This window comes from Chlorocebus sabaeus, chromosome 6 (genome assembly GCF_047675955.1).
Source record: "Chlorocebus sabaeus isolate Y175 chromosome 6, mChlSab1.0.hap1, whole genome shotgun sequence".
Taxonomy (NCBI): domain Eukaryota; kingdom Metazoa; phylum Chordata; class Mammalia; order Primates; family Cercopithecidae; genus Chlorocebus; species Chlorocebus sabaeus.
In genome coordinates, this window is record NC_132909.1 from 41,412,323 (window position 1) to 41,431,810 (window position 19,488).

At 41.8% G+C, this 19,488-nt stretch overlaps 2 protein-coding genes across 2 annotated transcripts in view; both read right to left on the bottom strand.

Annotated features, from left to right (window-relative positions):
- The window catches only part of LOC103234264 (uncharacterized), a 322,907-nt gene that overhangs the window by 14,197 nt on the left and 289,222 nt on the right, over positions 1-19,488 (bottom strand). The gene's annotated exons all lie outside the window — the stretch shown is intronic.
- On the bottom strand, positions 1,129-18,614 carry LOC103234312 (zinc finger protein 100-like). Its single transcript, XM_073017210.1, has 3 exons — positions 18,585-18,614; positions 1,995-2,121; positions 1,129-1,187 (listed from the first exon to the last, which is right to left on the bottom strand). Exons 1-3 carry the CDS (start codon positions 18,612-18,614, stop codon positions 1,129-1,131), a joined length of 216 nt encoding a protein of 71 aa, XP_072873311.1.

The following is a 19,488-nucleotide window of genomic DNA, read 5'->3' on the forward strand; positions in this document are numbered from 1 at the left end:
GCCATGTTCACACTACTACAGACCAGTCTGGTTGAGAGAGTGAAACCTTATTTTATAAATTAATTAATTAAAAGGAAAAGAAATAAGATGCCTGGGTAGCTTAGGAATAAAACCATACAATGTATTCTCTACAATAGACCCATTTTAGCACTTAGTCAAATAGGCTGTAAGTAACGGAATAAAAAAAATCTATATTTCATGAAAATAGTAGCCACAATTAGGTGAGGTGATCATAACTATGTTGGACAAAATATGCTTTAAGTCAAGTACTAGTATGAAACAAAGATTGATATTATATAATGGTAAAATGGGTCAATTTACCAGAAATCTATAACTATCATATCTATTTATATGTATATTTATGTATAAAAATGTGTCTCCAAAATATATAAATATTGACAAAAGTGAAGCAAGAAATACATAGCAACAAAAAAGTTGTAGACATTGACTCAATTTTCAATAAATATAAAATTCAGATAAAAGAGTAACCAGAAACCAGAAAATGTAGACATTATAGACTTTATTAATTGTTTTGCATATAGAAAATTACCAGAGAATGGATAATTTATAAAGAAAAAAGATTTATTTGGCTCACAGTTTGGCAGACTGTACAAGAAGTCTGTGTCATTGTCTGCTTCTGGTGAGGGTCTCAGGAAGCTTACAATTGTGGCAGAAGACAAGAGGAACTGAACATATCACATGGTAAGAGAGCAATTGTAAGGTGAAGAAGCCAGTTTTTTTTTTTTTTTTAACATAGAGTTTCTCAAAACTATGCATATATTTGTGTGTCCCCAGTAACAACAGAAAAACAGTCAGATTGTGCAGCTTCTTCTATGCCATGAAGACGTCTTTGGCTGTCACTGTATACTTGAAGAAAGATCATTGAAGGGAAAGCAGAATCCTTAGAGAATTTTAAAGCATAAGACAGAAGATACCCCCATTTTTAAAATCTGAGGCTTTAAAAAATCTCAGTATTTTAAAAATCTCAGGCTTCCCAGAAACTACTTCCTTTGGAGCACAGCTTCTCAGATCACATTTTGAGAACTGGCTTCCTTCTTAACCATTAAACCTTTCATCTGTGTTGTCCGTTGTGTTTCCTCTCACCTACCTGGGGGTTTGGCTACCATTTCATGTCTCTTCATATTCTAGGGCTCTTTTCCTTGCTCCAGAAAAGTGATCAGGTCTGGTTTAGAGACAGCAATACTTGTTTCATTAAAAATAAATGTCATGAATCTTGCTCACATTCTCAAAATAACATGTTCAGTAAAAAGAATGTGATAGAATATGGCCAGATTACGGTGGCTCATGCCTGCAATCTCAGCACTTTGGGAGGCCGAGGTGGGCACATCATGAGGTCAGGAGATGGAGACCATCCTGGCTGACAAGGTGAAACCTGATCTCTACTAAAAGCACAAAAAATTACCCAGGCATGGTGGCACATGCCTGTAATTCCAGCTACTCAGGAGGCTAAGGCAGGAGAGTCACTTGAACCCAGGAGGTGGAGGTTGCAGTAAGCTGAGATCATGCCACTACACTGCAGCCTGGGTGACAGAGCAAGACTCCCTCTCAAAAAAACAATGACAAAAAGTAACAGAATAGTATAGTAAATTAATCCCCAAATCCACCATTTATAACAGAAATTTCTAAATATCTAGAAAATATTTTCAATTAGTAGGTTCTCAATTTTACTACCCAGTACTACTGAATCACAAATTAGTTGTGGCAATTAAATTTTAAGGTGTGGGCAACAATATTTTGTGCCACTAAATTTCTGGAAGTACCACTAATGTAGAGTGAAAGATACAGATCAGCTCAGGAATGTGGATAGTTCAGGTAAAAATAAAACATCTTGAATAAATTCCTACCTGCACTTTCAGAAAATGGGGATCTGAAACTCATATATGCAAAGAATAAATTACTAAAACATATTCTACAGAAAAGAGACATGAAACATTTAGGGTATAATAGGAATTATTTATTGAAATTATTCTCACCCAGAAAGTCCAGGTTTCTGTAGTTCTCTAACATCACATTTCTATTTAAATTTTGCTCAGCAGAATTCAGGCATTGCCACTCCTCCAGAGAAAATTCTGTGGTGATATCCCTAAATGTCAATGGTCCCTGAAACACACACACACACACACACATGCACACACAGAAATGCATATATTTACCATGTGGCCATGGGCAGAGTTTTTAATTTGACTCAATGTGAAATGACAGTAAAGAAAATGGATTCTAACTTATAGGAAGATGAATATTATCCAACAGAATAATTTTCAACACAGAAATCTTCTCTAATGTATTCTCTAACTCTGAGAGAAGAAAATGGCATAAGATCCACACCACCAGTGTATGTAAGATACTTTTCTAGATGATAAAGTATAAAATTAAGGGCATGAACACAGACATGTAAATTTTTGACTGCTATATTCACGTCACACAGAATGAGTTTATATTTTTCAGATCAAAAAGACACATTGAGTTAGAAGGTGCCTCTCACATTTTAATGTGTACAATAAGATGGAGATCTTGTTATGCATATTTATTTTACATCTGGAATAAATCTGAGTTTCTGAATTTCTGAGAAGCTCACCAGTAATGCTTGTTTTTGACCCGACAATAATATTTTCTCAAACATTCAGTAAGTGTAGGAGCATAGTTTTTCCCAGTTTTTTGTTTGTTTGTTTGTTTTTTTTTTTTTGAGACGGAGTCTCGCTCTGTCGCCCAGGCTGGAGTGCAGTGACCGGATCGCAGCTCACTGCAAGCTCCGCCTCCCGGGTTTACGCCATTCTCCTGCCTCAGCCTCCCGAGTAGCTGGGACTACAGGCGCCCGCCGCCTCGCCCGGCTAGTTTTTTGTATTTTTTAGTAGAGACGGGGTTTCACCGTGTTCGCCAGGATGGTCTCGATCTCTGACCTCGTGATCCGCCCGTCTCGGCCTCCCAAAGTGCTGGGATTACAGGCTTGAGCCACCGCGCCCGGCCTGTTTGTTTTTTTTGTTTGTTTGTTTTGAGACGGAGTTTCGCTCTTGTCGCCCAGGCTTGAGTGCAATGATGCGATCTCGGCCCACTGCAACCTCCGCCTCCCAGGTTCAAGCCATTCTCCTAACTCAGCCTCCCAAATAACTGGGACTACAGGCACATGCCACAACGCCCAGCTAATTTTTTTGTATTTTTAGTAGAGATGGGGTTTCACCATGTTGGTCAGGCTTCTCTCAAACTCCTGACCTCAGGTAATCTGCCTGCCTCAACCTCCCAAAGTGCTGAGATTACAGGTGTGAGCCACCGCACCTGGCCTTTTTTCCAGTTTTTCTGGCCTGTAACCAGAGATGAGAGCCTTCATTTTTCAAAGACAGATATACACAAGGAAAATCTAAGACAAAAATGTAGCTGCCAGATTAAATGTGATGGTTTATGCACAACACCTACATAAAGATACTTAATGATAAAGAGAAAAATAATTAACTCTATAGTGAAAAATTATGTCAGGGAGCTTTTTATTTATTTATTTGTTTACTCATTTTGAGATGAAGTCTTGCTCTGTCCCCCAGGCTGGAATGCAGTGGCACAATCTCGCTCACTGCAACTGCTACTTCCTGGGTTCAAGCGATTCTTCTGCCTCAGCCTCCCAAATAGCTGGGACTATAGGTGCATGCCACCACGCCTGGCTAATTTTTGTATTTTTAGGAGAGACGGGGTTTCACCATATTGCTCAGGTTGGTCTTGAACTCCTGACCTCAGTTGATCCACCCACCTCCAAAAGTGCTGGGATTACAGGAGTGAGCCACCATGCCCGGCGTGTCAGAGAGCTGTTTAACCAAGTGAATAATTAACATCAACTGAACTTGGACAAATTTTTTTTATTTGCTGATACACACAGAACACAGCATCACTTCTGGGATAGTGCCTTCCAAGAGTAAGTTACAGTCTGAATTTAACTATAAAGTAACATCAGTTTTTTGCAAAATTTAAGATACAAATACATCTCATAATCTGTAGTTTTAGTAGTGATTTTAAATACTCTTTCTTTAGCACCGTAGAGAACAGGTTTCTTCTAATGTTTTTTTTTTTCAGAGCTTTCTGGCTAATAATTGTCATCCAGTTTACATAAGCGTTTTCTTAATTCTGTTCTGCGTAGAGCTAATGGACACAGATAGAAGTTCCACATTACATGTCCTCCATCTTTACTAAGGGCCACAGCTGTTTCTCAATATGAATCTTGAGTATCTACATCTTCCTATATTTAACAGCCATAAAAGGGACATTTTTAATATTGCAGATCATAAATTCATAGTGAGAGTTCTGCATGGCATATAAGAAGCCTTGAGGTAGAGAATTTAGAGAAGGCTCTGATAGATAAGAAAAATATTTTTCAGAGACCGTTGAGTATCATAAGAATTTGTAAAAGTAGTTAAAGCAAACTCATTAGGTAGGACAAGCACAAATAGAGAAGTAAAGTTTGGCAAGAACTAAACACATAACATTTCAGGAGGCAGAGTGGCCACAGTTCTTGATCAGAGACATGTTTTTTGTTTTGTTTTGTGTTTTTTTAAAGCCTTTTGTTGTTGTTGTTGTTGTTGTTGTTTTTCCTTTTTCTCCCTCACTGGAATTCCTCCTCAGATAAGATTCTCTGGACAAATTCTACCAGCATCTTGAGAATATGCCTTTAAAGTTGTCAGAATTACCTGTTTACCTGCTGACACCACACACACAGGCAGAAGAACCGAGACCTGCAAAAAAAGTTCACACATTTGTGTCCTTCAAAACAGAAGAGATTCAGAAACAATGAGCTGCTCTATGCAAAAATAAAAAACAGTTTTTTCTTTTCTGCCCTTAGGTGCCCTCCCCAGCCACAGACACCAGCAATTTCTGCTATAATAATGGTAACATGAGCCACATTGACCTGTCCCTACATAATCCAAACAGAATAAACCCTGTGACCACCCTTTAGTGCAAAGATGAAACTTAACACTTAAAATGTATCTTGAACCCCTCATATTTGATTCTGACATCACCTTAGAGTAACATGAAGACTTTAATTTAAAAAAAAATGAATGAATACTTCCAGAGCAATAAATAGAGCCTGTGGGGAGGGCAGAAATAGAGATATCTGCAAATTGGCTATGTAATCCTATTTAGAAACCAGAGCTGATAACCACTTAACTAAGCACTGCCTCTGAAACTTTAATGAGCTTCTAAGTCACTTGGTAATTTTGGCCCTACTATATGTAATATGAATCTGCAGGTCTGGAAAGGGTCCATGAATGCATGAATGGGTGTTTTAAACTAGTTTCTTGACAATGCTGATGTTGTTCTCCTGTGCTTATTATCAGCATTACTTAGAGAAAGCAGGCACAGCACAGAGTCCCTTACACTCAGCACTTTTGTCACAACACAAATATTTTTGGTACAAATGAAGACAACCAATCTGTCCTAAAGTATCATATTTTTTTGGTTCTTTAAAGTTTACAGAGAAAACAGAAGGCAGCGATGTCTGAATAAGTCTGTATTTGGAAAACAACATTTACACATGACTAATGCAATGTTCATTAAGTAATAAATTTGTATTGTGTTTATGTTTACTTGTTTGCTGACTTGTGGGGCAACTACTGGGTTTGCAAGAATATTAAGCTGCTAAATGTAATGTCTCTGTAGACGCTGGTTTTAATTTAAAAATTAAGTTGTTCCAAGATGGTCGAATAGGAACAGCTAGGGTCTGCAGCTCCCAGCGTGATTGACACAGAAGATGGGTGATTTCTGCATTTTCAACCGAGCTACCTGGTTCATCTCACTGGGACTGGTTGGACAGTGGGTGCAGCCCACGGAGGGTGAACCAAAGCAGGGAAGGGCATCGCCTCACCCAGGAAGTGCAAAGGGTCAGGGAATTTCCCTTTCCTAGCCAAGGGAAGAGCTGTGACAGACTGTACCTGGAAAATCGGGACACTGCCCCGCCCAAATACTGCACTTTTTCAATGGTCCTAGCAAACGGCACACCAGGAGATTATATCCTGCGCCTGGCTCAGTGGGTCCCATGCCCACGGAACCTTGCTCACTGCTAGTGCAGCAGTCTAAGATCAACCTGCGAGGCAGAAGCCTGGCAGGGGGAGGGGCGTCCGCCATTGCTGAGGCTTGAGTAAGTAAACAAAGTGCCAGGGGAAGCTCAAAATGGGCAGAGCCCACCAAAGCTCAGCAAGGTCAGCTGCTTCTGTAGACTTCACCTCTGGGGGCAGGGCATAGCTGAACAAAAGGCAGCCGAAACTTCTGCAAACTTAAACATCCCTGTCTGACAGCTCTGAAGGGAGCAGTGGTTCTCCAAGCACAGTGTTTGAGCTCTGAGAATGGAGAGACTGCCTCCTCAAGTAGGTCACCAACATCAAAGAACAAAGGTAGATAAAACCACAAAGATGGGGAGAAACCAGAGCATAAAAGCTGAAAATTCTGAAAACCAGAGCGCCACTTCTCTTCCAAAGAATGGCAGCTCCTCACCTGCAACGGAGCAAAGCTGGACAGAGAATGACTTGGATGAGTTGACAGAAGTAGGCTTCAGAAGGTCGGTAATAAGAAACTTCTCCACGCTAAAGGAGGATGTTCAAACCCATCGCAAGGAAGTTAAAAACCTTAAAAAAAGATTAGACTAATGGCTAACTAGAATAAACAGTGTAGAGAAGACCTTAAATGACCTGATGGAGCTGAAAATTCCATGAAATACGTGATGCATGCACAAGCTTCAATAGCTGATTCAATCATCTGGAAGAAAGGGTAACAGTGATTGAAGATCGAATTAATAAAATAAAGCGGCCGGGCGCGGTGGCTCAAGCCTGTAATCCCAGCACTTTGGGAGGCCGAGACGAGCGGATCACGAGGTCAGGAGATCAAGACCATCCTGGCTAACACAGTGAAACCCCGTCTCTACTAAAAAAACACAAAAAACTAGCGGGGCGAGGTGGCGGGCGCCTGTAGTCCCAGCTACTGGGGAGGCTGAGGCAGGAGAATGGCGTGAACCCGGGAGGCGGAGCTTGCAGTGAGCTGAGATCCGGCCACTGCACTCTAGCCCAGATGACAGAGCGAGACTCCGTCTCAAAAAATAAAATAAAATAAAATAAAATAAAATAAAATAAAGCAAGAAGAGAAGTTTAGAGGAAAAAGTAAAAAGAAACAAAGCCTCCAAGAAATATGCGACCATGTGAAAAGACCAAATCTATGTTTGATTGGTGCACCTGAAAGTGACGGGGAGCATGAAACCAAGTTGGAAAACAATCTTCAGGATATTATCCAGGAGAACTTCCCCAACCTCATAAGGCATGCCAACATTCATATTCAGGAAATACAGAGAACACCACAAAGATACTCCTCAAGAAGAGCAATCCCAAGACACATAATTGTCAGATTCACCAAGGTTGAAATGAAGGAAATAATGTTAAGGGCAGGGAGAGAGAAAGATCAGGTTACCCACAAAGGAAAGCCCATCAGACTAACTACGGATCTCTTGGCAGAAACTCTACAAGCCAGAAGAGAGTGGGGGCTAATATTCAACATTTTTAAAGAAAAGAATTTTCGACCCACAATTTTTTTTTTTTTTTTTTTTTTTTTTTTTTTTTTTTAGATGGAGTCTTGCTCTGTCGCCCAGGCTAGAATGCAGTGGCACAATATAGGCTCAATGTAAGCTCCACCTTCCAGATTAACGCCATTCTACTGCATCAGCCTCCTGAGTAGCTGGGACTACAGGTGCCTGCCACCACACCCGGCTAATTTTTTTTGTATTTTTAGTAGAGACGGGGTTTCACCATGTTAGCCAAGATGGTCTCCATCTCCTGACCTCCTGCCTTGGCCTCCCAACGTGTTGGGATTACAGGCATGAACACCCTCGCCCCGCCACATTCAACCCAGAATTTCATATCCAGCCAAACTAAGCTTCATAAGTGAAGGAGAAATAAAATCCTTTACGGACAAGCAAATGCTGAGAGATTTTGTCACCACCAGGCCTGCCCTACAAGAGCTCCTGAAGGAAGCACTAAACATGGAAAGGATCAACCAGTGACAGCCTGCAAAAACATGCCAAATTGTAAAGACCATCGATGCTAGGAAGAAACTGCATCAACTAATGGGCAAAATAACCAGCTAACATCATGACAGGAACAAATTCACACACAAAAATATTAACCTTAAATGTAAACGGGCTAAATGCTCCAATTAAAAGACACAGAATGGCAAATTGGATAAAGAGTCAGGACCCATTTTACATGCAGAGACACACACAGGCTCAAAATAAAGGGATGGAGGAAGATATCCAAGCAAATGGAAAGCAAAAAATAAAAGCAAGAGTTGCAATCCCAGTCTCTGATAAAACAGACTTTGAACCAACAAAGATCAAAAGAGACAAGGCCATTACGTAATGGTAAAGGGATCAATTCAACAGGAAGTGCTAACTATCCTAAATATATATGCAGCCAATACAGAAACATTCAGATTATAAAGAAAGTCCTCAGAGACGTATAAAGAGGCTTAGACTCCCACACAATAATAGTGGGAGACTTTAACACCCCACTGTCAATATCAGACAGATCAACAAAACAGAAGGTTAACAAAGATATCCACAACTTGAACTCAGCCCTGCACCAAGCGGACCTAATAGATATCTACAGAAGTCTCCACCCTAAATGAACAGAATATACATTCTTCTCAGCACCTCATCTCACTTATTCCAAAATTGACCACATAGTTGGAAGTAAAGCACTGCCCAGCAAATGTAAAAGAACAGAAATCACAACAAACTGTCTCTCAGACCACAGTGCAATCAAATTAGAACTCAAGAGTAAGAAACTCACTCAAGACCGCACAACTACATGGAAACTGAACAATCTGCTCCTGAATGACTACTGCGTAAATAACGAAATGAAGGCAGAAATAAATAAGTTCTTTGAAACCAATGAGAACAAAGACACAACGTACCAGAATCTCTGGGACACATTTAAAGCAATATGTAGAGGGAAATTTATAGCCGTAAATGCCCACAAGAGAAAGCAGGAAAGATCTAAAATCGACACCCTAACATCACAATTAAAAGAACTAGAGAAGCAAGAGAAAACAATTCAAAAGCAAGCAGAAGGCAAGAAATAACTAAGATCAGAATAGAACTGAAGGAGATAGAGACATCAAAACCCTTCGAAAAATCAATGAATCCAGGAGCTCGTTTTTTGAAAAGATCGACAAAATTGATAGACTGCTAGCAAGACTAATAAAGAAGAAAAGAGAGAAGAATCAAATAGACACAATAAAAAATGATAAAGGGGATATCACCACCAATTCCACAGAAATACAAGCTACCATCAGAGAATACTATAAACACCTCTACACAAATAAACTAGAAAATCTAGAAGAAATGGATAAATTCCTGGATGCATACACCCTCCCAAGACTAAACCAGGAAGAAGTTGAATCTCTGAAGAGACCAATAACAGGCTCTGAAATTGAGGCAATAATTAATAGCCTACCAGCCAAAAAAAGTCCAGGACTGGACAGATTCACAGCCAAATTCTACCAGAGGTACAAAGAGGAGCTGCTGTCATTCCTTCTGAAACTATTCCAATCAATAGAAAAAGAGGGAATCCTCCCTAACTCATTTTGTGAGGCCAGCATCATCCTGATACCAAAGTCAGGCAGAGACACAACAAAAAAAGAGAATTTTAGACCAATATCCCTGATGAACATCGATGTGAAAATCCTAAATAAAATACTGGCAAACTGAATCCAGCAGCACATCAAAAAGCTTATTCACCAAGATCAAGCTGGCTTCATCCCTGGGATGCAAGACTGGTACAACATAAGCAAATCAACAAGGGTAATCCATCACATAAACAGAACCAATGACAAAAACCACATGATTATCTCAATAGATGCAGAAAAGGCTTTCGCCACAATTCAACAGCCCTTCATGCTTAAAACTCTCAATAAACTAGGTATTGATAGAATGTGTCTCAAAATAATAAGAGCTATTTATGACAAACCGACAGCTAATATCATACCGAATGAGCAAAACCTGGAAACATTCCCTTTGAAAACTGGCACAAGACAGGGATGCCCTCTCTCACCACTCCTATTCAACATAGTGTTGGAAGTTCTGGCCAGGGCAATCAGGCAGGAGAAAGAAATAAAGAGTATTCAATTAGGAAAAGAGGAAGTCAAATTGTCCCTGTTTGCAGATGACATGATTGTATATTTAGAATACCCCATCTTCTCAGCCCGAAATCTTCTTAAGCTGATAAGCAACTTCAGCAAAGTCTCAAAATACAAAATCAATATGCAAAAATCGCAAGCATTCCTATACACCAATAACAGGCAAACAGAGAGCCAAATCATGAGTGAACTCCTGTTCACAATTGCTACAAAGAGAATAAAATACCTAGGAATGCAACTCACAAGGGATGTGAAGGACCTCTTCAAGGAGAACTACAAACCACTGCTCAATGAAATAAAAAATTACACAAACAAATGAAGAACATTCCATGCTCATGCATAAGAAGAATCAATATCATGAAAATGGCCATACTGCCCAAGGTAATTTATAGATTCAATGCCATCCCCATCAAGCTACCAATGACTTTCTCCACAGAATTGGAAAAAATTAAGTTCATATGGAACCAAAAAAGAGCCCACATTGCCAAGACAATCCTAAGCCAAAAGAACAAAACTGGAAGCATCATACTACCTGACTTCAAACTATACTACAAGGCTACAGTAACAAAAACAGCAAGGTACTGGTGCCAAAACAGATAAACAGACAAAAGGAACAGAACAGAGGTCTCAGAAATAACACCACACATCTACAACCATCTGATCTTTGACAAACCTGACAAAAACTCGAAATGGGGAAATGATTTCCTATTTAATAAATGGTGCTGGAAAAACCAGCTAGCCATATGTAGAAAGCTGAAACTGGATCCCTTCCTTACACCTTATACAAAAATTAATTCAAGATGTATTTTTTTTTTTTTTTTTTTTTTTGAGACGGAGTCTTGCTCTGTCGCCCGGGCTGGAGTGCAGTGGCCGGATCTCAGCTCACTGCAAGCTCCGCCTCCCGGGTTTACGCCATTCTCCTGCCTCAGCCTCCCGAGTAGCGGGGACTACAGGCGCCCGCCACCTCGCCTGGCTAGTTTTTTGTGTTTTTAGTAGAGACGGGGTTTCACCGTGTTAGCCAGGATGGTCTCGATCTCCTGACCTCGTGATCCGCTCGTCTCGGCCTCCCAAAGTGCTGGGATTACAGGCTTGAGCCACCGCGCCCGGCAATTCAAGATGTATTAAAGACTTATGTGTTAGACCTAAAACTATAAAAACCATAGAAGAAAACCTAGACAATACCATTCAGGACATACACATGGACAAGGAGTTCATTGACTAAAACACCGAAAGTAATGGCAGCAAAAGCCAAAACAGACAAATAGGATCTAATTAAATTAAAAATCTTCTGCACAGCAAAAGAAACTACCATCAGTGAACAGGCAACCTATGGAATGGGAGAAAAATTTTACAATCTACCCATCTGACAAAGGCCTAATATCCAGAATCTACAATGAACTTAAACAAATTTACAAGAGAAAAACAACCCCATCAAAGAGTGGGCAAAGGATATGAACAGACACTTCTCAAAAGAAGACATTAATGCAGCCAACAGACACATGAAAAAATGCTCATCATCACTGGTCATCAGAGAATACAAATCAAAACCACAATGAGATACCATCTCACACCAGTTAGAATGGCAATCATTAAAAAGTCAGAAAACAGATGCTGGAGAGGATGTGGAGAAATAGGAACACACACTGTTGGTGGGAGTGTAAACTAGCTCAACTATTGTGGAAAACAGTGTGGCGATTCCTCAAGGATCTAGAACTAGAAATACCATTTGACCCAGCAATCCCAATACTGGGTATATACCCAAAGGATTATATATCATGCTACTATAAAGACACATGCACATGCATGTTTATTGCGGCACTATTCACAATAGGAAAGACTTGGAACCAACCCAAATGTCCATCAATGATAGACTGGATTAAGAAAATGTGGAACATATACACCATAGAATACTATGCAGCCATGAAGAGGGATGAGTTCATGTCCTTTGTAGGGACATAGATGAAGCTGGAAACCATCATTCTGAGCAAACTATCACAGGGACAGAAAATCAAACACCGCATGTTCTCACTGATGGATGGAAGTTGAACAATGGGAACATTTAGACACAGAGTGGGGAGCATCACACACTGGGGCCTGTCATGGGGTGGGGGACTGGGGGAGGGATAGCATTGGGAGAAATACCTAATGTAAATGACGGGTTGGTGGGTGCAGCAAGCCAACATGGCACCATGTGTGCCTATATAACAAGCCTGCACGGTGTGCACATGTACCCTAGAACTTAAAGTATAATTTTAAAAAATTAAAAGATTAGACCCTAAAATGTATACTTTTTTCCATTTATCTGCTTTTAGATTTCAGAAAATTGTGAGCACTAGCTCTAGAAAGGCAGTCGAATACATCAAGATTCCAGGGTGGGGCCAGACCTAAATAAGGCCCCCATAAAGGGTGAATTTGAACAGAACAGGGTCAGGAAGTGGACCTTATGTAGAATTCGGTTTTCTATGCTACTGGGGTATTTTTTGTTTTGTTTTTCCTAAGCTTACCTAAGAGAAACTTAAATCTTAAGATTTGTGTAACTTTAATTTGTTTTAGTCACTTCCCTGTCAATTTTATATTTTCATAAGTAAGTTAAACAAATCTTTTAAGGTGTTCTAGGGTAATTTTATTAGAAGATGAATAATATATTTAGCAAGGTAAAAAATATAAATGATAGCAACTTTTCTGTCCATAAACATCCCTTCAGGTGATGACATCTGAAGTCACAACAATATAAAGAACATGTACCAAATAAAGCCCAAGTTTTTCTGCACACATCTATTCATTGTACCAACCATATGTTGCTTAATTCAACCATGTATCCATTTGCTAGTCTAGACTAGTTCCCAGATGGTTGGGACCACAACTGTTTCATCTATCTTTGAATAGCCAAATGAAATGAAAGCAATTAGTTTATCTCTTTGAGTCTCCAGACTTTCTCCATGTTTCTCACCCAAGTACCAGGAAACTGAAGAAACTGTCATCTGGGTACCAACCAAAGGTATCTCTTGAATGAGAGGAGGAACAAGCACAGGATAACTCATTTCTCTTAAACCGAGACAGAAGCAGAATATACCACTCTTTTCAGCCTGAAACCATTCTCTTCCTGACATCCTTAAATGTCTCAAAAATGCCTAGGTGATTGTGAGAGGGTTCCCAGTGACTTTGAGCTGATGGCCAAATGATAAGCCAAGCAGGAGAGACTCAGGCTTACTCTAAATAGAAAATGAAACTTCCCTGGCCTGACTAGCTAGCTCGTGGGTAAAAGGAAGGATAAGAATACTCTACTCAAATATTACATTTTTTTACAGGTAGGGATGGTTGTGGTCATGGCTCTGGCTACTTTGTTACTCCAAAAATGTTTGTTTACACTTATAGATCCTGCCGTTAGATTCTATTTACACCTGGAGACTCTCCCATAACTGTAGCAGGTCATTAAACAAGATATGAAAACCTCAAAGAGCCACACTCTCAAAGGGGGTGCTTTAAGATGTCTATGCTGACATCTCACAATGCAGAAAATGTCTCCTGTTGGTTTTCTGAACATCTGTAATCCAGAATATGACATGTATCACATTCAAGCCACTTAAGAGATTGCAAAGACAGAAAGGCAGTCACGATAATTCATCCAGAAGTAGAAGAATTTACATCATATCATAAATAGTTCATCCTAAATTCACCTCGTAATTGGGGAGGCCATCTGTGTATGCTCATTGGTTCTAGTCAATGCCAAAATAAGCTTCACAATTTCATGACAAGAGGTAGTTTTGCAACTTGAAGCCAGGTGCCTGCTGAAGGTAGGCTCTCAATCTCCTACATAAATAGTTAAATAGGGTGCTATCTTTTTGGCTATTTACACTTTAAAGTAATGACTCTGGCCCGGCACGGTGGTTCACACCTGTAATCCTGGCACATTTGAGGCCGACGCGGGTGGCTCACCTGAAGTCAGGAGTTCGAGACCAGCCTGACCAATATGATGAAACCCCCATCTCTACTAAAAATACAAAAGAAAAACTGAGGCCAGGCATGGTGGCTCACACCTGTAATCCCAGCACTTTGGGAGGCCAAGGCGGGTGGATCACGAGGTCAGGAGATGGAGACCATCCTGGCTAACACAGTGAAACCCCATCTCTACTAAAAATACAAAAAGTTAGCTGGGCGTGGTGGTGGACAACTGTAGTCCCAGCTACTAGGGAGGCTGAGGCAGAAGAATGGTGTGAACTGGGGAGGCGGAGCTTAGAGTGAGCTGAGATTGTGCCACTGCACTCCAGCCTGGGTGACAGAGCAAGACTCCATCTCAAAAAAAAAAAAAGAAAGAAAGAAAAGAAAAATTAATGTCGGCCCCAGCCCTGGGGCTACCTGACCTGAGAAAACCTTTTATACTATATGTGTCAGAGAGAGAAAAAAAAAAATGGTGGTGGCCGGGCGCGGTGGCTCAAGCCTGTAATCCCAGCACTTTGGGAGGCCGAGACGGGCGGATCACGAGGTCAGGAGATCGAGACCATCCTGGCTAACACAGTGAAACCCCGTCTCTACTAAAAACACAAAAAACTAGCCGGGCGAGGTGGCGGGCGCCTGTAATCCCCGCTACTCGGGAGGCTGAGGCAGGAGAATGGCGTAAACCCGGGAGGCGGAGCTTGCAGTGAGCTGAGATCCGGCCACTGCACTCCAACCCTGGTGACAGAGCAAGACTCCGTCTCAAAAAAAAAAAAAAAAAAAAAAAAAAAATGGTGGTTAGAGTTTTAACCCAGACTGTGGGGCCCAGGCTGAGCCGGTGGCCTACCTCTCTAAACAACTAGGTGGGGTTTCTAAGTGTTGGCCCACATGTTTGAGGGCCTTGGCAGCAATAGCCCTGCTAGCACAAGAAGTGGATAAACTAACTCTTAGGCAAAACCTAAAGGCCCCCATGTTGTGATGACTTTAATAAATACAGCCATGATTGGCTAACGAATACCAGACTAACTAGATACCAAAGCTTGCTCTGTGAAAATCACCGCATAACCACTGAAGTTTGCAACACCCTAAACCCCACCACCTTGCTCCGAGTATCAGAGAGCCCAGTTGAACATAACTGTGTAGAGGTGTTGGACTCAATTTATTCTAGCAGGCCCAACCTCCAAGACCATCCTTGAACATCAGTGGAATGGGAGCTGTACATGGACAGGAGCAACTTCACCAACCCTTGCAAAGTGACTCTGGAGAAGACGACAAGCCCTGCTCCAGTCACACCCTGAAGCAGACTGGTCCACACATGACTGAAGCATGAGGAAACTCATTGCATGTCTCATTTTCCTTAAAATTTGGACTCGTACACTAAGGACTTCAACTGACCTTCTTCAGACTAAGGACTATTTCCAGTATATACATCAAGTCTCTGAGGTAGGACAAAAGGTTGCTACAGTCCTATTATTTTATGGTTATTATAAGTGTACCAGGACTCTAAAAGGAACTTGTTTGTATAATGCTATTCTTTTTTTTTTTTTTTTTTTGAGGCGGAGTCTCGCTCTGTGCCCCAGGCTGGAGTGCAGTGGCGCAATCTCGGCTCACTGCAAGCTCCGCCTCCCGGGTTCACGCCATTCTCCTACCTCAGCCTCCCGAGTAGCTGGGACTACAGGCGCCCGCCACTGCGCCCGGCTAATTTTTTTCTATTTTTTAGTAGAGACGGGGTTTCACCATGGTCTCGATCTCCTGACCTTGTGATCCGCCCGCCTCGGCCTCCCAAAGTGCTGGGATTACAGGCGTGAGCCACCGCGCCCGGCCTTGTATAATGCTATTCTAAACAAAGTATATAGCCCAGGAATTGACCAGCCTGATGTGTGCTATAACCCATCTTTTTTTCTACTGCCCATAAAAACAGGTGACCTTCTAGGCTTTCCAGTCTATGCTTCCTGAGAAAGGAGAAACATAGCTATAGGCAACTGGAAAGATGACGAGTGGCCCCCTGAAAAAATCATACAGGGCCGGGCGCGGTGGCTCAAGCCTGTAATCCCAGCACTTTGGGAGGCCGAGACGGGTGGATCACGAGGTCAGGAGATCGAGACCATCCTGGCTAACACGGTGAAACCCCATCTCTACTAAAAATACAAAAAAATTAGCCGGGCGTGGTGGCAGGCGCCTGTAGTCCCAGCTACTCGGGAGGCTAAGGCAGGAGAATGGCGTGAACCCAGGAGGCGGAGCTTGCAGTGAGCCGAGATGGTGCCACTGCACTCCAGCCTGGGTGACAGAGCAAGACTCTGCCTCAAAAAAAAAAAAAAAAAAAAAAAAAATCATACAGTACTATGGGCCTTCCACTTAGGCACAAGATGGCTCGTGGGGATACCGAGCCCCCATTTATACACTCAACCAAATCATATGGTTACAAGCTGTCTTAGAAATAATCACTAATAAAACCGGCAGAGCCTTGACTATTCTGGCCTGGCAAGAAACTCAGATGAGAAATGCTATCTATCAAAATGGATTAGCTCTCAACTACTTGCTAGCAGCTGAAGGAGGGGTCTGTGGAAAATTTAACCTAACCAATTGCTGTTTGCACATAAATGATCAAGGGCAAGTAGTTGAAGACATAGTTAAAGATATGACAAAACTGGCACATGTGCCCGTGCAAGTGTGGCATGGATTTAATCCCGGGGCCATGTTTGGAAAATGGTTTCCAGCACTAAGAGGATTTAAAACTCTTATAATAAAAATTATAATAGTAATATGAAACTGCTTACTACTCCCTTGTTTGCTACCTGTACTCCTTCAAGTAATAAAAAGTTTCATTGCTACCTTAGTTCACCAAAATGCTGCAGCACAACCATACTATGTAAATCACTACTGATCTGTCTTGCAAAAAAGACATGGGTAGTGAGGATGAAAGTGAGAACTCCCACTAATGAGTGAGGTTCTCAAAGCGGGGGAATAAGGGAGGAGACAACCCCTTATATTGTCTTATACCCAATTTCTACCTCCAAAGAAAGAAGTAAAAACTAAAAGGCAGAAATGAAATTCACAGGCAGATAGCCCGGCACCATGCCCTGGTCCTGGTAGTTAAAGATCGACCCCTGACCTAACCAGTTATGTTCTCTATGGATTCCAGACATTGTATGGAAAAGCACTGTGAAAATCCCTGTTCTGTTCTGTTGTTCTGATTACTGGTGCATGCAGCTCCCAGTCATGTACCTCCTGCTTGCTCAGTGGAACACGACCCTCTCACACAGACCCCCTTAGAGTTGTAAGCCCTTAAAGGAGACAGGAATTGCTCACTCGGGGAGCTCAGTTTTTGGAGACATGAGTCTGCTGATGCTCCCAGCTGAATAAAGCCATTTCCTTCCACAACTCAGTGTCTGAGTGGTTCTTGTCTGCGGCTCGTCCTGCTACACCACTGCACTCCAGCTGCCCCATTGCACTACAGCCTGGGCAACAGAGCGAGACTCCATTTCAAAAACAAACAAACAAACACAAAACAAAAAGGAATGGCGGGTAGTGGGGGCTGGGAATGGATAAGCAAGAATTATGTTGCCCAAATTTGCTCATCTTAGAAAGGCTCCTCACCCATTCTGTATCAAGTGGCTATTCCCAGAGAAATTATGCCCTGACTGTGCTGCATCTCAGTCTGACTTCTCTTTTTTTTTAATTACTGGATTACTCTCATTTAAGGAGTTATTTCCCTTTCAATTTGAAAATGAAAATGGTCAACTGTCCTCTGCAAGTATCCTGATTTGATTTAGTAGTTTAGACCCTGGAGGTAGCAGTGAGAAAATACTTGAGCCAAATTAGAACAATTTGTTCTCAGCTGGAGGATATATAGGAATTCCTTAATAATATCTAACAGTTTTCTCAGTACTCATTACATTTAACAATGATAGCTTGGAGGGCAGAAAGGAGAAACAGATGACACAAATTTAGAACTTCAATTTTGTTATAAGTCTTTTTTGTTTTGTTTTTGGAGACAAGGTCTCACTCTGGTACCCAGGCTAGAGAACAGTGGCACAATCATAGATCATATTTTGGTTGTAAGTTTTTTCCTAAAATATTTTTGTCTGGGTGTGGTGGCTCACATCTGTAATCTAAATACTTTGGGAGGCCGTGGTGGAATGATCGCTTAAGCCCAGGCGTTGAAGATCAGCCTGGGCAACGTAGTGAAACTCAGTTTCTACAAAACATTCTGAAAATTGATCTGATGTGGTGTTGCATGTTTGAGAGGCTCAGGCGGAAGAATCACTTAAGTTTAAGAGGTTGAGGCTGCAGTAAACCATGATTCAGTCACTGCACTCCAGCCTGAGTGACAGAGTGAGACCTGTATGTGTGTGTATAGACATATACACACACACATATATATGTATATATAATAATGATATGTATGTAAAAGAAGAACTCAAGCACAGAAGAAAAATGAAAGGCCATTGTAGGGGATGTGAAGAAAGGTAAGCTACCTCATGCTGTTCGTGTTTGATAATAACCATCGTGAGATGGTGCTGCTGGATGTAGTGCTGGAAAGGGGGCAGTTCCTTTGTCCTAGGGGATGAGGAGCTGACCAGATCCCTCCTGACTGCCCCCCAGGACAAGTGGGGGCTGGTGTTGCCCTAAATGATGCCTCCCAAAAAAATATGTGTACATTGGCTCAATGAATATACAATGCAGAGGCCTAAATGAAGACACGTGAATGGTGTATGTGGCCATCAGCTTGCAGCTGGGAAACAGGTAGCTCTCAGGCCCCTCATTCTTCCCAGCAAGTGTGGAATGTGTGCACGCCTGTGAGTGTGTAGATCTGTCCTGCTTAACTTGTACACAACTCCAGGTCAGTTCTGAGTGAATGACATGCCCACGGGATTTCTCATGTCATTCTTACGTTCAACATTATGGCTGCTGCTTTGGTTGCCACTACCCCCAGGCCCAACCTAGCTTAAAGTCCAGGCTTTAGGTCAAAAAGATGGAGGGCTTTCTGTGTTCTGGGATGGGAAGTCAGAGATCTGTGTAGGGCTGGCTGGGGGTTGGGGTACACATTAGTTTTGTGGCAGGATGAGAGCTGCAGTGGTTTTATTGTTTTGTTTTGTTGAGATGGAGTCTCACTCTGTCACCCAGGCTGGAGTGCAATGGCACGATCTCGGCTCACTGCAACCTCCGCCTCTCGGGTTTAAGCAATTCTCCTGCCTCAGCCTCCCATGTAGCTGGGATTACAGGCATCTGCTACCACACCCGGGTAATTTTTGTATTTTTAGTAGAAACGGGGTTTCGCCATGTTGGGCAGGATAGTCTGGATCTCTTGACCTCATGATCCGCCCGCCTGGGCCTCCCAAAGTGCTGGGGTTACAGTTGTGAGCCACCATGCCCAGCTTG